This window comes from Cydia amplana, chromosome Z (genome assembly GCF_948474715.1).
Source record: "Cydia amplana chromosome Z, ilCydAmpl1.1, whole genome shotgun sequence".
NCBI lineage: Eukaryota > Metazoa > Arthropoda > Insecta > Lepidoptera > Tortricidae > Cydia > Cydia amplana.
In genome coordinates this window covers 34,990,935-35,010,593 of record NC_086096.1, presented here as the reverse complement: position 1 = coordinate 35,010,593, position 19,659 = coordinate 34,990,935, and the positions used below count along the sequence as shown (strand labels likewise).

The window sequence follows — 19,659 nt, the reverse complement described above, 5'->3', positions numbered from 1 at the left end:
AATGTAGGTTTATTTTCAAATTTCAAGTGGACGAAAACTAACGCACCTACCCTATTTATGTTCCACTTTTCTACTTGTGTGAGTATTTAAACCTGAGTTGTTTTAGACACCGTAAATTAAGAGTATATTTTGTAATAATAATGTTTATTTTACACTTATTATTGGTGGAATAAAAGTGCCTTTGTCGATAGTTACTAGTGAATCAAGAGATACGGAATTATATCTTTTACAACATACTACCCCGCGTTATAATAAGTCATTCTAGTCCAAGATGATTGTAATATTCGAATACATAATCTAATAATAAATATTGCTAAGCGAATTTTATATCTTACACTTTACCGTGAACAACTTTTTATGATTTTGTCATACTGTCAACATTAAAAAAAGTTCATTCTCTATTATTTAACTTAAGAAAATGAGATATGTGTCTATATGTAGATTAATTAAGATTGTGCCAGATACTTTTGAAATATGTAACGTAAATGTACATGCATATGTTATTATTCGAAGAAGAAAGAAATTATAAATTGCAGGACAGAAACATTAAAATAACAGTAAAAAAAAACGCCTTGCCACTGCTGAAAATATATGTATATACTATATACACATATACTTATTTCCAGCTCAAATAGCGCCTTACTAGTCAATAATCATGATAGTCAAGTGTCTAGATATTTTTGAGTGTTTTATTTTCGCAGATATTTTTGTAACAATGTTTATCTAATTATATGTGTATATGGGAATGTGTTTTTACATATCATGTGAACGATGTATTTTAGGGAAATAAAAATGGTGTTTGGAAGTTGTATTTAATTTTAAGTCCCTTACAGTGAAGTTCCATTTGAAATCCATAATAGGCTAGATGTCAAATTTTCATTTATGGTATCAATCAATCAGCTTTGTTTTTAGGATCAAATGTCTATATGGTCCCCCATTGCATTAAAGCAATACAAAAGTCAGAAATGATGGTCAAAGTCCGACAGTCGCACTTCACTCGCGAAACGCCCCTAACAAATCGCTATAGGAACGTGACGTCAAGGTCACTGAGATCGCATCTTGAAGTGTGAACAAAACAAGAAAACTGCATTTTGTAGGTGAAATATTGCGTTTATGTATATAGTTGCCATACAATCTTTTTTTGGATAAAATGTGAGGGATCGAATGGCATCCTTACTTATTTAGTTTTTGAAAGATAAAAAAAAAACTTAAATTTTGAAACTTTCAGGTGCCGTATTTTTGTATTATTGTGATAAATTGTTCATTTGCTATCTATTTTACTAGATTTTGTTATAAAATTCAACATGTGTCATCATCCCTATTGTAGTTGAGGTGATCTATGAGGTCAGCTAATGAGTGTTTCAAAACTACTTTACACTCTATGAAAGTTTTTATTTTACACTTACATTTATAATCTTAATTCTTAGTCTTCTTCCCTTTAACTTTATTCTTCTTAAGCTCCGCTTTATTTACATGTCTCTTATCCTTCATGAACGTCCTGTACTCCGTCTTCCGTTTCTCTACTATGATCTCCTTATATTTCCTCTTGTTATATTTCTGGAACTCTGAGTCGGCGAGGAGCTCATCTACCATGGTCCGTTTGCGTTGTTTACGCGTCAACCGCTCGTTTACGTGGTCTAGCGGTGAATCCATGACTTTACCAACCTGGAAATAATAATATATACATAATCTGCCTAGTGATTTACACATACACCACAATGTAACTCTCTTTAACCGTTTCGATGCGGATGGCACGACAGGCGTGTCATCAATGTTTTTAACGTGTGGTGTATGACACGATAGGCGTGCTATCCGCAACGAATACTGGAATCGCCGCCACAGCCAAAAGATTTCAAAAATAGAACACGCAACAATATCCTTAAATTACAGTTTTTGGCCTTTATTTTTGTAGCAAGTTAATTACCACACGTCTTTGGCAATCACAGTTAAAATAAGGCTAAAGAGGATCCACTGCAAACACCGAAATACCTACCTAAATAATTGGAATAGAAGAGAAAGATGCCCGCAGTTCGCAAACTTCGGTGCTCACGGTAGGCCCTCTGTCCTATAAAGTACACACTAACCTGGAAGTATTTAGGCAGAGCTTCCATATCATTCTTCTTGTAGAAGTGTTTGGGGTTCAGAACAGACCGCATCTTGAGGACCTGCAGGTCATTCTTCAACTCTTCAGTCACTTCGGGAGCGGGGAGGTCGAACCAGCCGGGGCCTTTGGTCTTGGCTCTTTCTTTCTGTAATGTTAAATTATGTTAGGTCTTGAATTTTAATTATCATTATCAGCCAATATCTGGGAGACAGAGCTTTGTATAAAAACTCAAAAATGAGCGTTTTCCCAGTGATAAGACTTACCTAGATCGATTTTTCGCCCCTGAAAACCCCCATATAGCAAATATCATCGAAATCGTTAGAGCCGTTTCTGAGATCCCAAAAATATATACAGTGTATACTCCTTATAACATCACTCGATATAATGTTTCACTTCCTATAATGTCGACATTTTTTGCCTTTAGTTGGTTTACTTTAATATTAATTTCTCTCTATTTAACGAAAACTCTCTATAACGTCAAAAAGTGTCCGGGTCCCTTGAGTGTTGCTATATATGTAGAGTTTACACTGTATATAAAATAAATAAATAAACAAGAATTGCTTATAAGATAGATAGGTATAAGATAAGATATAAGATAAAACTAGGGTTTTACTAGTGACCCAGGAGAATGTAGCCTAGGCAATCAATGAGTGACAAGGAAAAGTAGATTCATTCTGAGGCGAGCTCATGTTCCACACGGTTTTCCCATCACTAAAACTAATGGCCTTCGCAATACCTAGTTGGCAATACTAGGAATTGCCGACAAGCGCCGCGCGCGCCGCTCGACGCGTCAGTACGAGCCAGAGACTTCTAGTGAGCGGTCACGTCACTCGTCCCTACGTTCGCCGCTCTCGCGAGAACCCACAATTCAAATATTCAAACAATTTCAAACTTTCAGTGTACTAAATAGTGATGTCAGCAAACCTTTCGCCTGAGCCTCAACATCTTATCGCTGACGGAATACTTCGGGAGGCGGTGCTTTTGCTCCAGCCCTGGCTGGAGAACTGACTTCTTCATCTCCTTCTCTATGTCCACCACACTCAGCTGGGACTTCAGTTTACCTGTTTAGGAATAGAAGATAATATAATCAGATAAAACATTCGCTTCCTAGCGTTAAGAAATATTCAGATAGTAAACATTACTATTGTGGTGTGGAATACACCCTGTAGTGATTATACCTGTTTCTACATCTAGCTGTTCAAAATGGAATAACTTGGGTTTCTTCTTAATCTTCCTAACTACAGCACTTGTCCAGTTCATTTCTTCAAAGAAGGCTTCAAACATGGAATCAGTTTTAGGGCAGAGTTTTCTTAGAACTTCATCTTCTTTGGAGGTGATAGCATCCATTTCTTCTTTCTTCCGCTGACATAGGGCTAGGATGCTTTCAAATCTGGCTGCTTTGTCTGCAAATAAAAAAATTAAAGAACGCAACGATCATTTTAATGATAGCATTGTGTCTGTAGATACAATTTAATTCTCTATCAAGTAAAATCGGAATCAAAATACATATTATAAAACACTACTAACCTACAAATATTGGCTTTTCTCCTTCATCCTTCAGCTCTGTGGCCAACTGGAGCTCATCGTCTCCTACTGTATCTACAATAAAATCCATCTTGAAATACCAACAAGCGACTACTCGATAAAAGATGAACAAAAATAAAATCTTGATGATTTTTATCCCACGTTTTCAGATACAGATTTCATTTTTGCCTGTATTCTGTATTTTGGATTGATGACAGCGATGACGGATAACACAGTGCTGCCATAATATAAATATAACGTGTAATCGATGGCCAAGTCGATTCGTCATCACCAGAAAACTTGCACCTACGAGTTCGTAATAAGTTAATAACGTTAATTATTATTATAAAAGTAAGATTCGTTTAGGGTTTTAGTATATAAAGTGAAAAAGGTTAACAATTAAAGCCTAACAGAGAGGTCTGCTTGCCCTCATCTCATCAAAGTTGTGGTACGTACCATAAAGTGATCGCGATAGATCGCATTCAAGGCAACACTAGGGTTTTTTTTGTAATGTTGGCCAGCTTGACAGCTTGACAACTATGAGCTTGACTGTCGCTGTTTAGATATTGAAAATGAATTATTTATATTTGGCCTTATTTTAAAACAGTAGTAATTTAATCAGGTTAGAAAAGTAATCAAACCAAAAATTATAACATTTGAATACTCCATCATATCACCATGTAAGTAAACAGGCGTTTGCAAAACTTAGGTTATGTTGTTATAATGTTATTTAATTTTGCTAATATTTTTGTAGGAACGCTAGCCTAAATTCCAGTTTGTTGCAACGCACCATAGATCTACAGTATGAGAACAAGAAGCGCTCTTATTCTTTAAAGTGGAGTATGATAAATGGCTTCCTCTTTATTGTCTTCGTTTACGATTTGTAAGTATATATTCTGAATACTGACCCTTTTTTTAATTCACACGATTTTATTGCATCAGCGTGGTATTATTTTTCGTAACTCAATTAAAAATTTCGATAAAACTATTTATTATATTCATTTTGGCGCCATAGTATTGGCAATGCAATGTTGGATGCTATTTTAGCTGAATCAATTAACTCTTAAAATGACTAACGACCTCAAATTTGTCACAAATCATATCACTGCTGTTTAAAAAACCGCATTTATTTTTATATAGGTACCTGTCGCTCGCGCTAAGCTCGCGCCACGCCTTCCTACCAATCCTACCTTCAGCGACCCTTCTGTAGCTACCACTGTACTTATAAAACATTGATAAAACTCTAACTTGTGTCGGACTGAACAGATCATGCAAATGCCCCAACTACACTTCAGCGTTCCACTACGCGGAGTATGCCTTGGCAATAGTGCTGGGTATAAGTTTGGTCCAGCATGGCTATCAGCTGTTCAAGCGGAGCCCACCGCTGGCCATCACACCGAGGCAGCGAGACTTGTTGGGAGTAGGTGATGCAGGTATGATCACAAAATGGAATCATTGTGTAAAGATATCAAACCGTTATTAGCTTAACCCTTGGCTTTTCGGGGGCAGACACATACTCATGCTAGTGATCCATTGAGTAATGAATTGACTCAATTGTTATTGATATTGATAGCAATCAATTTCTAAATCGTAATAACAAATGTGACTGTAATTAAGAGCGATGCTTCTTTAATTATGTATTTGCAAGCCTCTTTGATTTATTCTTGTTGCAATTGTAAATAAACACCGCATTTACTCAAGTCATTCTGAATCTGAAGATAGTTAAAATTACACTGAGTATTAATATTTCAACCAATTAATAATCGGGGACCATATTTTCTATTTATCATCACAAAATTTTATTTTATAGGTAATTTTTAGGGTTCCGTAGCCAAATGGCAAAAAACGGAACCCTTATAGATTCGTCATGTCTGTCTGTCCGTCTGTCTGTCCGTCTGTCTGTCCGTCCGTATGTCACAGCCACTTTTCTCCGAAACTATAAGAACTATACTGTTGAAACTTGGTAAGTAGATGTATTCTGTGAACCGCATTAAGATTTTCACACAAAAATAGAAAAAAAACAATAAATTTTTGGGGTTCCCCATACTTCGAACTGAAACTCAAAAATTTTTTTTTCATCAAACCCATACGTGTGGGGTATCTATGGATAGGTCTTCAAAAATGATATTGAGGTTTCTAATATCATTTTTTTCTAAACTGAATAGTTTGCGCGAGAGACACTTCCAAAGTGGTAAAATGTGTGTCCCCCCCCCCGTAACTTCTAAAATAAGAGAATGATAAAACTAAAAAAAATATATGATGTACATTACCATGTAAACTTCCACCGAAAATTGGTTTGAACGAGATCTAGTAAGTAGTTTTTTTTTATACGTCTTAAATCGCCTAAATACGGAACCCTTCATGGGCGAGTCCGACTCGCACTTGGCCGCTTTTTTGTATGTATATATCACTTTGTTTTATATGGGTGCTTGCCTGAAATAAAATCAATTTAATTTAATTTATTTTTAAATAACTTAACTTAGAACTCAGCACATTTTAGCCTAGGACCATCTTTATTAAATTAATCTGATTATCTCATTGACAAAACCCCCTTGTGAGATTTGACTTGAACCTCGCTGCTCGCTGAACCTCCACGTATTTTTTTTTTAAATATATTTATTTCAAAAAATTACTTATGTCTACGTATACAAAAGTTTCGCCAAACTAGACAGTTTGTTGGCGAATAGTGCGCTCTCAATTGTTTTTATAAGTATATTATGTACCTACTTTATGCGTTATACCTAAGAGTACAGAGCAAACTGTATATACAGTAGAATCCGCTTATAATGACATCGAAGGGAAGTGACAAACAGGTCATACTAAGTGGATGTCATATAAAGCATAGTGGATTAACTTCTTATTTTTGTTGATTTTTCCGAATTAATCTCGAATTCCTTTGTAAGAAATGAGTTTTAATAACCTGGTACCAATTATTGCTTGTTACTGAGTGTCAAAACTAAAACGATCCAACGGATCCTAATTGAATAAAGTTATTTTTATCTTATCTTTATCTTTCAACTTACACGCCACGCACGCACTAAACGTCCTCGCAGGGAAAGACGTGGGGACGGCCACGAAAACCAGCGTACTTGTCATTATAACGGACATCATTTCATGAAAATAGGATTTATAGGTCAGCGGTTTGTCACTATAAGCGAAGTCATCTTATCCGACTTTGTCACTAAGAATTTTATATGAAAACCAAACTTCGCACAGTAATTACGTCATAGTATGCGGTTGGTCAGTATAGGCGGAGTCATAATAAACGGATTCTATTGTATATACCAGGGATGTTGCGAATATCCGCATCCGCATCCGCAACCGCGGAACTTCCGCATTATTTTCAACATCCGCATCCGCATCCGCATAAAATCGATGCGGATGTAATGCAGATGCGGATGTGGAACAGGTCGGTACAGGAACGTCTTAGCATCGGCGTAAGTGCTAGACTGCTAGGTAATTTAGTCATTAACCAGAAAACCTATTAGAAATGAGCAGTCAAGCGTGAGTGGGACTTATTGTACGGAGCCCTTGGAATGCGAGTCCGACTCGCACTTGGCCGGTTTTTTGAAATAAAAATTACTAAAATGTAATATTTGACGTTTTTTATGGTACTATCTTGACATCCGCATCCGCATCCGCATCCGCGGATGTCAAAAAATCGGCATCCGCAACATCCCTGGTATATACTATTCTTAGTTAAATCTAAATTATTGCACACCCCCGTATTTCAACAGACACATCATTCCGCATAATCGAGCAGCAATCGCTATCGTCGCAGTCCATATCGCCGGACGTGTCGTCGCTGTCGGCGTCGCTGTCGCCGCGCTGGCGGCGCAACGCCGACGCCGGCGGCCGCTCCGTGTCGGCGTCGCCGCCCGAGCCGCCGCGCGCCGACACCACGCCCGACTGCTTCATCTCAGACTACACGGAGCTGGATCACTACCTCAAGTGAGTTTTCATGTGTTACTTATTGATTTATTTATTTATTTATTTAATACCACAAGAAGAAGCGCTGGTGGCCTAGCGGTAAGAGCGTGCGACATGCAATCCGGAGGTCGCGGGTTCGAACCCCGGCTCGTACCAATGAGTTTTTCGGAACTTATGTACGAAATATCATTTGATATTTACCAGTTGCTTTTCGGTGAAGGAAAACATCGTGAGGAAACCGGACTAATCCCTATACGGGCCTAGTTTACCCTCTGGGTTGGAAGGTCAGATGGCAGTCGCTTTCGTAAAAACTAGTGCCCACGCCAATTACTGGGATTAGTTGCCAAGCGGACCCCAGGCTCCCATGAGCCGTGGCAAAATGCCGGGACAACGCGAGGAAGAAGAGAATACCACAAGAACGGTTACAGTATACCAATTACACCAATACCAATTACACTTGCTACTATACAATTATATCAATAGAATTATAGTTTATCAACCACATCAAGACATCATTGATATGTCGGACATGAGTAGAAGCTAAGCGGGCGACATGCTTGAAACTTCTTAATATAGGTGTCTTTAGATATTTTTGGTAGTGTCTAACTGGAGATTCGGTTTCGGCCAGTTTCGGCCATAAAATCATATTTCGGCTGTAGTTTCGGTTTCGGCCTAAAAACGGCCGAAACTTACGAAATGGTACTTCGTACTATGAAACTAAACTATGTGACAAAGGCCAAAAGTTGGGGAGCAAGTAGGACAACAATATTTATGTATACAGAAATTAATTGGTTTATTAGAAAACACAATTCCCCTAATGATGGCGCCACTGGACGGTCGACGCCGTCTTAATATGTGTACAAATACAAAAGCGGTTTAATGTAATTTTTTTAACGATTTTAAGAAGTTTACAATAGTTTTGGTTTCGGCCGAAACTAGAGCCAAAACCGAACTTTCGGTTTCTGTTTCGGCAAAAAAACATGTTTCGGTCAGACACTAATTCAGGCACCTCAGCAAGGTCAGATGGCAGTCGCTTTCGTAAAAACTAGTGCCCACGCCAATTCCTGGGATTAGTTGTCAAGCGGACCCCTGGCTCCCATGAGCCGTGGCAAAATGCCGGGACAACGCGAGGAAGATGATGATCAGTGGCAAACAGCTGTTTGGCGTGTTTGGCCTTGTTAGTAAGCGGTTGTCTATCCGTTTTGTGGATCCTTATAAATAAAAACTTCAATAAGCCTATGTATTGTTCACAGACAATATGAGGAGCGGAGCATCCTCGATTCTTCCCTCAACGTCAGTACCAGCAGTCCCACGCCCATGCCCCCGCCACACTATCAACTCGCCACCTTGGATACAGGTGAATACATTTTTAGGGTTCCGTAGCCAAATGGCAAAAAACGGAACCCTTATAGATTCGTCATGTCTGTCTGTCTGTCCGTCTGTCCGTGTATGTCACAGTCACTTTTCTCCGAAACTATAAGAACTATACTGTTGAAACTTGGTAAGTAGATGTATTCTGTGAACCGCATTAAGATTTTCACACAAAAATAGAAAAAAAAACAAAAATTTTTTAGGGTTCCCTATACTTAGAACTGAAACTCAAAAAATTTTTTTTTCATCAAACCCATACGTGTGGGGTATCTATGGATAGGTCTTCAAAAATGATATTGAGGTTTCTAATATCATTTTTTTCTAAACTGAATAGTTTGCGCGAGAGACACTTCCAAAGTGGTAAAATGTGTGTCCCCCCCCCCCCCCCCTGTAACTTCTAAAATAAGAGAATGATAAAACTAAAAAAAATATATGATGTACATTACCATGTAAACTTCCACCGAAAATTGGTTTGAACGAGATCTAGTAAGTAGTTTTTTTTTATACGTCATAAATCGCCTAAATACGGAACCCTTCATGGGCGAGTCCGACTCGCACTTGGCCGCTTTTTTCTTGACATGGCCGGTATCCTAGCTTAAATACTTTTCTTAGAACGACCGGATCACAGACCACCAATCTGATACAAGGACAATATATAAAAAATGGCAAGGCTCACTCCGGAGGAGAGAGTGTCTGCCAATAGGGTATGTGTTTAAAATAAATTATTTTACACAATGAAAGAAATAAAGGACCAGATGATTAATAGAAAAACGTAGACAGCAACTATATTTAGACACAATTTCTATTTTAAAACCCGCATAAAACTATAAAGAGTAGGTAATTTGATCGTGACGTCACATGATAGAGTTTCATATAAATAAATTCCATCGTTTTGACAGTTCGAAAAAAGAAACTGATTTGACTTGTAGTCAAATACCCTATTGGGCTATGTAGAGAAAAATGCAGAGGATTCTAGAAGAGAAGACATCAACCAGATCGGGTGGGTCGCCGGGTTCAGGGATGTTGCGGATGCAGATTTTTTGACAGCCGCGGACGCGGATGTGAATATTTAAAGCCTCACATCCGCGGACGCGGATGCGGATGTCAAGATTTGGTACTTAAAAAACGTCAATAATTTCATTTTTAGTAATTTTTATTTAAAAAAAACGAAACGTTTAGTGTTTGAGCAAGAATATAGGTGCGTTTTATTTAATAAACAGTAACTTGGTCGACTTTTCGGGATCTAGACGATTTCGTTATTATATAATGACGAAATTACCTAGCTTTACGCCGCCGCTAAGACGTTCCTGTTACCAACTTGGTCGAAATCCGCATCCGCATGAGCTCCGCATCGATTTTATGCGGATGCGGATGCAGATGCGGATGTTGAAAATAATGCGGATGTTCCGCGGATGCGGTATCAATTAGCTGTCGTTTGACTACTGCGTTGTCTAGACCAGCGGTTCTCAATCTTTTTTTTGACGGAACCCTTTTGGAAAGCGAAATACTTGATGGAACCCTACAATAAAACAATAGTTTTTAGAAGTGTATTTTTTTATTAATAAGCATAATTCTAAATTCTTGTGGAATCCCTGCAGGGGTGTCGCGGAACCCTAGAACACACTTAGAGTATAGCTGGTCTAGACTATGGGCTTTAGTCAACTAACGCCGCGTATAAAATGTCTCGATTTAACAGTGAAACGGACGCAAACCCGCTGATTGACTGGAATCGTATATACTAAGTAATTCATTAGTCCTTATCTGTAATAAAAGTTCGTTGGTATGGCCACGTCTCGCGCAGACCGGCAAGTTACGTGGGTAACAAATGCCTGGCCATGCCGCCTCCTCCCGGTACGGGAAGAAAAGGCCGGCCCAGGAAGCGATGGTTTGATGTCGTTAAGGAGGACATGCGTGCCAACGGACTCACCACCAGGGACGCCGAAGATCGGGCAAAGTGGACACGAAGGAGTCGGAAGGCGGACCCCGGGTCCTCGCGCCCCGCGCCCCGGCACAGCTGGGATTGACGCCAGGATGATGATGATGATGATATCTGTAATAAAAGTGTATATTGTTTTCAGAGAGCAAACTAGAAGATTCCGGCTCGAACGACCGCAGTGGACTGAGCGGCGCCCCTCAAGTGTGGTGGCGCCTTCAACTCGACCCGCAGAGGCTCACCGACTGGAACCTCAACTTGAGACTGGTCTGTTCCTCATGTTTTTTTTTATAAATCTAATACCTTTAAACGAGCAATTCTTGTTTATTTATTTATTTATTTATATATATATATTTCGGGATCTCGGAAACGGCTCTAACGATTTCGATGAAATTTGGTATATAGGGGTTTTCGGGGGCGAAAAATCGATCTAGCTAGGTCTTATCTCTGGGAAAACGCTAATTTTTGAGTTTTTGTATGTTTTCCGAGCGAAGCTCGGTCTCCCAGATATTAAATATTATAGGACATTCTTACACAGATTGACTAAGTCCCACAGTAAGCTCAAGAAGGCTTGTGTTGTGGGTACTCAGACAACGATATATATATAATATACAAATACATAAATACATAGAAAACAACCAAGACTCAGCAACAAATATCTGTGCTCATCACACAAATAAATGCCCTTACTGGGATTCGAACCCAGGACCGCGGCTTCACAGGCAGGGTCACTACCCACTAGGCCAGACCAGTCGTTATCTATCCTGCCTAGGTAAACACTTATAAGGTGTATTATGACTAGTCAAATAGCCGCTTGCAGCGAATAGCGTCAGCTGCTAGCGAACGATGAGGAAAAATTATACGAAAAATTCTCGTACCTTGTTTAAATATGAGATTCGTAGAGTTAAACCAAGCGAAGTTGGCAATGGCATGCTTTTTTCGTCCGTTCCTTTTTAGGGTTCCGTACCCAAAGGGTAAAAACGGGACCCTATTACTAAGACTCCGCTGTCCGTCCGTCCGTCCGTCCGTCCGTCCGTCTGTCACCAGCCTGTATCTCACGAACCGTGATAGCTAGACAGTTCAAATATTCACAGATGATGTATTTCTGTTGCCGCTATAACAACAAATACTAAAAACAATAAAATAAACATTTAAGTGGGGCTCCCATACAACAAACGTGATTTTTGACCGAAGTTAAGCAACGTCGGGCGGGGTCAGTACTTGGATAGGTGACCGTTTTTTTGTTTGTTTTGCTCTATTTTTTGTTGATGGTGCGGAACCCTCCGTGCGCGAGTCCGACTCGCACTTGGCCGGTTTTATACCCTTTCTAACTCTTATGTATGATTCAATTGTATGGTACAGATGTAGTGCATCTTTTCAAAAGGGCTATTTCTCTATGAACACCATACAAAAATAAGCCCTTTTGAAAAGGCATTCCTCAATTGTTATATATCGCATTTTCTCGGAAACGCTCGTATTTGTCATGCTACTTCAGTCAACGTCAGCACTTTTTGTACCGAGACTGACTGAAATAGCAAGACACGTTCGTACGTTATCGTGAAAATACGATAGAAATAATTATGCACTTACCCCCTTCCCCTTATTCATAAACATCTGCTAAGTTAATCAGCTGATGATCGTCGTTTGTCTCTCTCTATGGCATTACGACAGATACGGAGAAACGATGACCATCAACTGATTAAGTTAGTAGCCGTTTATGAATAACGCCACAGAATAAATAATAGTACAAAGTACAGAAGACTCACTCTCTAACAAAACGCGTCTGTTACGATCAGCACAATGGCCGCTAGGTGGCGACAGCGCCACGCGCGGCTTATGCCTTTCCCCAAAATTGGGGCCGAACGGATGTACTTTTAGCTACCTGTAGCAAAGCGACGAAATCGCGGAGTGAGACACGCCTGATAACGCACTACATCTGTATTTATTCATTCCAAAGTTTTTATTATTTAGTTTCACCTGTCCCGTCCTGTCTGTCGGTCTGTAATCAAATCTTGCAAGTTAAATTTGATCCACTTCCCGGTTTCCGATTGAGCTGAAATTTTGCATACACATGTAAGTCGGGTGACAATGCAATATTATGGTACCATCGAGCTGATCTGATGATGGAGACAGGAGGTGGCCATAGGAACTCTGCGATGAAACAACGCAACCTAATTGTGTTAGGGGTTTTTAGAATTGTCTCGATGAGTATTAGTTATCTGTCGTAGAAAAGTACAGTCAGCGATAAAAGCTTGTACCAATAAAAGCGGCCAAGTGCGAGTCGGACTCGCCCATGAAGGGTTCCGTATTTAGGCGATTTAAGACGTATAAAAAAAAACTACTTACTAGATCTCGTTCAAACCAATTTTCGGTGGAAGTTTACATGGTAATGTACATCATATATTTTTTTTAGTTTTATCATTCTCTTATTTTAGAAGTTACAGGGGGGGGGGACACACATTTTACCACTTTGGAAGTGTCTCTCGCGCAAACTATTCAGTTTAGAAAAAAATGATATTAGAAACCTCAATATCATTTTTGAAGACCTATCCATAGATACCCCACACGTATGGATTTGATGAAAAAAAAATTTTTGAGTTTCAGTTCGAAGTATGGGGAACCCCAAAAATTTATTGTTTTTTTTCTATTTTTGTGTGAAAATCTTAATGCGGTTCACAGAATACATCTACTTACCAAGTTTCAACAGTATAGTTCTTATAGTTTCGGAGAAAAGTGGCTGTGACATACGGACGGACAGACAGACGGACAGACAGACAGACAGACAGACAGACAGACAGACAGACAGACAGACAGACAGACAGACATGACGAATCTATAAGGGTTCCGTTTTTTGCCATTTGGCTACGGAACCCTAAAAATGAAATTTTTGCCAAAAACTTATTTTTGTTTATGTACAGTGGCTACATGTGACTATTTTGGAGCGCTTGGTGAGAGAGATGGCGGCCGTTGACGAGGCCTTCGCTAGGATCGGGCTGCATGACGTGAAACTGGGACATGTGAGTGTTACATTTTCAATTTTTTTAACCCTTTGGACGCCTATCTTGCGCGGCGCGTCCAGGGTTCGAAATTATCCAGATAATTATAGTCTTTGATAATTATCGCGATAATTAGCCGATGAATATCGGATAATTATCCCAGGTATGCATGGTGCTATATTTATTTTCTTTGAATTCTTTGATAGTAAAAAATAATTGGACTTTTATTGCTATTTTTTTTACAAATTTTATTAGGTTATTATCAAATCGATAATTATCTGGCATAAAAATCACGATAATTATAAAGATACCTAACTATCATTGATAATTATCCTTTCGAACCCTGGGCGCGTCATCGTGAACCTTATCGGAAACTACGGAAAATCATTATGAAAAAGCTTATGTCCTAAAATAAAAACAAATTTTTAATAGTGCGTATTATTATCCATCGAGCGAAAGTTGTTTAATCAGATTAAGTTACTAGAGAATGGCCTCAGGATTGGTATTAATATTTTTGGCAGCCTTATTACGAATTTTAAAGAAATCTGCTGGCAGTACGTAATGCACCTTAGGGGTTATTCATAAATTACGTCATTTCAAATTAGGGGGGGGGGGAGGTCTGGACATCGGATGATGGTAGCAAGACGTAGGAGGAAACGGGGTCATTCGAAGCATGATTTTTGGATGATTAGGGGGGGGGGGGGGTCAAAAATAGATGACGTAATTTATGGACAGCCCCTTAGGGTGGTATTCCACCCGTCCAATTTCTTTGTCCAATGTGTATTTGCGTCTCACATTTTGCTTAATGAGGGAGTGAGACGTAATGCACATTTGAGTAAAATTATTGTATTTGTCAGGTATCCGTGGAGCGTCTACGACAGAGCGCGAAGACCGTGGGTTGCGGGTCCTTGGCCGCGGTGCTGCCTTTCCTCGAAGCCTTCCCAGACCAGAAGTACCTCGTGCAAAGGATTAAAGGTAACACGTCACACTTACGCCACGCTCACGCCACGCAGGCCATGTGACATCTCATAAAGAATAAATAATTATACATTAAAACGTTCAGGATTGTTTATGAAACTATTTGAACTAAATGCACCACGCAACTGAAGCACCCATAAAGGGGCCCACTGATTAACAGTCCGCCGGACGATATCGGCCTGTCAGTTGTTCGTAACTGTCAACTTTTTGTTCTAATTGGCAGGCCGATAACGTCCGGCGGACTGGTAATCAGTGGGCCCCTTTATACCTATTATGAGGCCACAAGGGCAATTTAAAAATGATAAACTTTGGCTGAAAATGCTTTAACTAAAGCTGTTTTACAAACATGATATAACTCATGTAAGCGTATCTGGGTACTTGGCCAAGGTGACAATTGTTAGAACGCTTTGTGTCTCTCTATCACTCTTCCATATTTGTGAGAGTGACAGTTGCGTTTCGTTCGTTCATTCATTTTCTTTACTTCTTACAACACATTCCTTTCAGAACTGGCAGTTGGTGGCTGTCTCAGCAACTACAAATGGAACGGTGGCGGCAGCGACTACGACGACAGCAAGCCCACCGACGCGGAGATAGTCCTACACTTACTCGCCACCTACCTCGACGGACAACTGCCTGACGTAGGCCGCAAGGTATGTAGCACCACAGCAACTACACATGAAACGGCGGCGGCGACCACGACGACAGCAAGCCCACCGACGCGGAGATAGTCCTACACTTACTCGCCACCTACCTCGACGGACAACTGCCTGACGTAGGCCGCAAGGTATGTAGCACCACAGCAACTACACATGAAACGGCGGCGGCGACCACGACGACAGCAAGCCCACCGACGCGGAGATAGTCCTACACTTACTCGCCACCTACCTCGACGGACAACTGCCTGACGTAGGCCGCAAGGTATGTAGCACCACAGCAACTACACATGAAACGGCGGCGGCGACCACGACGACAGCAAGCCCACCGACGCGGAGATAGTCCTACACTTACTCGCCACCTACCTCGACGGACAACTGCCTGACGTAGGCCGCAAGGTATGTAGCACCACAGCAACTACACATGAAACGGCGGCGGCGACCACGACGACAGCAAGCCCACCGACGCGGAGATAGTCCTACACTTACTCGCCACCTACCTCGACGGACAACTGCCTGACGTAGGCCGCAAGGTATGTAGCACCACAGCAACTACACATGAAACGGCGGCGGCGACCACGACGACAGCAAGCCCACCGACGCGGAGATAGTCCTACACTTACTCGCCACCTACCTCGACGGACAACTGCCTGACGTAGGCCGCAAGGTATGTAGCACCACAGCAACTACACATGAAACGGCGGCGGCGACCACGACGACAGCAAGCCCACCGACGCGGAGATAGTCCTACACTTACTCGCCACCTACCTCGACGGACAACTGCCTGACGTAGGCCGCAAGGTATGTAGCACCACAGCAACTACACATGAAACGGCGGCGGCGACCACGACGACAGCAAGCCCACCGACGCGGAGATAGTCCTACACTTACTCGCCACCTACCTCGACGGACAACTGCCTGACGTAGGCCGCAAGGTATGTAGCACCACAGCAACTACACATGAAACGGCGGCGGCGACCACGACGACAGCAAGCCCACCGACGCGGAGATAGTCCTACACTTACTCGCCACCTACCTCGACGGACAACTGCCTGACGTAGGCCGCAAGGTATGTAGCACCACAGCAACTACACATGAAACGGCGGCGGCGACCACGACGACAGCAAGCCCACCGACGCGGAGATAGTCCTACACTTACTCGCCACCTACCTCGACGGACAACTGCCTGACGTAGGCCGCAAGGTATGTAGCACCACAGCAACTACACATGAAACGGCGGCGGCGACCACGACGACAGCAAGCCCACCGACGCGGAGATAGTCCTACACTTACTCGCCACCTACCTCGACGGACAACTGCCTGACGTAGGCCGCAAGGTATGTAGCACCACAGCAACTACACATGAAACGGCGGCGGCGACCACGACGACAGCAAGCCCACCGACGCGGAGATAGTCCTACACTTACTCGCCACCTACCTCGACGGACAACTGCCTGACGTAGGCCGCAAGGTATGTAGCACCACAGCAACTACACATGAAACGGCGGCGGCGACCACGACGACAGCAAGCCCACCGACGCGGAGATAGTCCTACACTTACTCGCCACCTACCTCGACGGACAACTGCCTGACGTAGGCCGCAAGGTATGTAGCACCACAGCAACTACACATGAAACGGCGGCGGCGACCACGACGACAGCAAGCCCACCGACGCGGAGATAGTCCTACACTTACTCGCCACCTACCTCGAAGGACAACTGCCTGCCGTCGGCGCAAGGTATGTAGCACCACAGCAACATAGACTAGGAATCCTCTAGACGGAGTTTAGAGCAATTATTTCATGAAACCGATGCTGCCAAAAATACGGGGGTGCGGGGGGACAAGGTGAGCGAATCCCGTCCCGTGATTGGTCCGTTCAAAGACACGGACCAATCACGGCACGGGATTGACTCGAAGATGGAGTAAAACTACCGTATAAGTGGCAGAGTGGGTAGCGTTACTATGCTCAGTCTAGAGGATGTCTTGTCTGTGCACAGCAACTACACATGAAACGGCGGCAGCGACGCAGAGATAATTCTACATTGGGGGGGGGGGGGGTGCGGGGGGACGAGGTGAGCGAATCCCGTCCCGTGATTGGTCCGTTCAAAGACACGGACCAATCACGGCACGGGATTGACTCGAAGATGGAGTAAAACTACCGTATAAGTGGCAGAGTGGGTAGCGTTACTATGCTCAGTCTAGAGGATGTCTTGTCTGTGCACAGCAACTACACATGAAACGGCGGCAGCGACGCAGAGATAATTCTACATTTACTCGCCACCTACCTTGACGGACAACTGCCTGACGTAGGCCGCAAGGTAAATCTTGGAAGTTGTCGCTAATACGTCGGTAATAGAACGTTATTACGTCACTGTCCTGATAAAAGCTTAAACTTGTAATTACCTCTTGCGTTTCAAGCGCGACATCCGCTCATGGTCTCAAGACATCTTCTTCACATATCTTCTATCTGTGCTAGTTTTTACCTGACTGCCGAGAGGAAGTTTATCGAATCTGTTTTTGAAATGGAATGGAAATGTTTTATTGAACTTAGTATTTCTAGTTCAAAACGTCGTTGTTACTTACAACGAGTATTTAACCGAAAATTTCGTCTGTATTTGACGTTTATTAATAATTTGTGATATTTTTGTAGGCTTTCACGGAGGGGCACTTATCAAGCGCGCCTTCGCCACCGCCGCGCGGCGCCAGTGCGTTGTCTATACATAAAGTGACCAGTCGGCCGCCGCACTACGTATTAGCACTAGAGGATGACACTATTGAGGTGAGTCTTCTATTCCCCTTATTCATAAAACTTTACGGGCCTGATTTAGTTAAGTTTTATCCCTTTCTTACAAATACATAAGTCAAAATTACAGATAAGGACAAACGATTATATTAGGTAATTTAGGTTGGTAGCGCGTTTATGAATTAATTAATTAAATTAAATAAGCCTTCAAACCATATTAAAGCAACTTATACTTACTATCATAACTTGAAAACTACGAAAATTCGGCTAACATACATGGGGTATATTCTGATAGCCCACGATGTGAGGAAACTAAAAAAATGTTTGGACGTCGAGGTTTGGACTATCCTGTATGCGCGAACATCGGAAGTTATTGAGTCTGTACACAAAATTATATATTTTTTTGCATTAAAATCTTAGCACGTCCGTGCACGTCAGCTCCCACGGCTCATATATGAGCCAGAACGCTTATGGTGACGTCATATCGTGGGATTCGACAGGTTAACAAGACTTATATAAAAAGCAGTCCCGATTCGTGAAACCTACGGTCTACTTAATCATTATACTGACCAGCAGGGCCGGATCTAGGGTAGGGTTGGAAAATACGCGTTGGAATATATCCGCACCGTAGGTTCAACGCCAAAGACCGATTAATCATAGAGACAGATCATAGAGCAACATAGACCTACGTGCATATGCATAAAGTTCAATTTCAGTTTCGACACTTCGGTGACGTGGCGTCAGCGTGACAGCTTTTGTGTTTGACACGGCGTCGAAAAGGTTAATAGTTCTTTCATGCAAAATAAATGTATGGAATTGTAAATTCTTAGTGAGAATAAAGAATCTTAAACCTATTTGTTTGCAGGTGTGCCGCGGCCGCAATAACCTCCTGCATACTATACTGCTGCTGATAGCCGCTTGCGCGCGGCGCACGCCGCCCGCGCTGCACCGCGTGCATCTCGGCCCCGCCGGCCTCAACATGCTGTGGATCATATCCTAGGCAGCTGTACTTATTGCCAGTAGTACGTCGCCTTGCATCAACCACAATAGGGGAGTTTCATCTATCAAAATAGGCTACATGACTAATTTTTTTTTTATGGTATCGGCTCCCCAACCCCGGCTCGTACCAATGAGTTTTTCGGAACTTATGTACGAAATATCATTTGATATTTACCAGTCGCTTTTCGGTGAAGGAAAACATCGTGAGGAAACCGGACTAATCCCTAAACGGGCCTAGTTTACCCTCTGGGTTGGAAGGTCAGATGGCAGTCGCTTTCGTAAAAACTAGTGCCCACGCCAATTACTGGGATTAGTTGCCAAGCGGACCCCAGGCTCCCATGAGCCGTGGCAAAAAATGCCGGGACAACGCGAGGAAGATGATGATCAATGGATCGGGTTTGTTTTTAGGATCAAATGTCTATACGGGA

General features: G+C 42.0%; 2 protein-coding genes across 2 annotated transcripts; one reads left to right on the top strand and one right to left on the bottom strand.

Moving 5' to 3' along the window:
- Positions 1-1,396: 1,396 nt before the first annotated feature.
- Positions 1,397-3,845, bottom strand: LOC134661231 (deoxynucleotidyltransferase terminal-interacting protein 2). Its single transcript, XM_063517211.1, has 5 exons — positions 3,632-3,845; positions 3,283-3,507; positions 3,029-3,165; positions 2,085-2,249; positions 1,397-1,665 (listed from the first exon to the last, which is right to left on the bottom strand). The coding sequence occupies exons 1-5, from the start codon at positions 3,717-3,719 to the stop codon at positions 1,417-1,419; spliced, it is 864 nt and encodes a 287-aa protein (XP_063373281.1). The 5' UTR covers positions 3,720-3,845; the 3' UTR covers positions 1,397-1,416.
- Positions 3,846-4,184: 339 nt separating this feature from the next.
- Positions 4,185-19,240, top strand: LOC134661254 (transmembrane protein 209). The gene is made up of 11 exons (XM_063517241.1): positions 4,185-4,308; positions 4,383-4,511; positions 4,895-5,061; positions 7,366-7,579; positions 8,812-8,915; positions 11,008-11,129; positions 13,781-13,879; positions 14,716-14,833; positions 15,341-15,486; positions 18,140-18,268; positions 19,098-19,240. Coding segments are annotated over exons 1-11 (1,365 nt in total). The 5' UTR covers positions 4,185-4,306; the 3' UTR covers positions 19,233-19,240.
- The last annotated feature ends 419 nt before the right edge of the window (positions 19,241-19,659 follow it).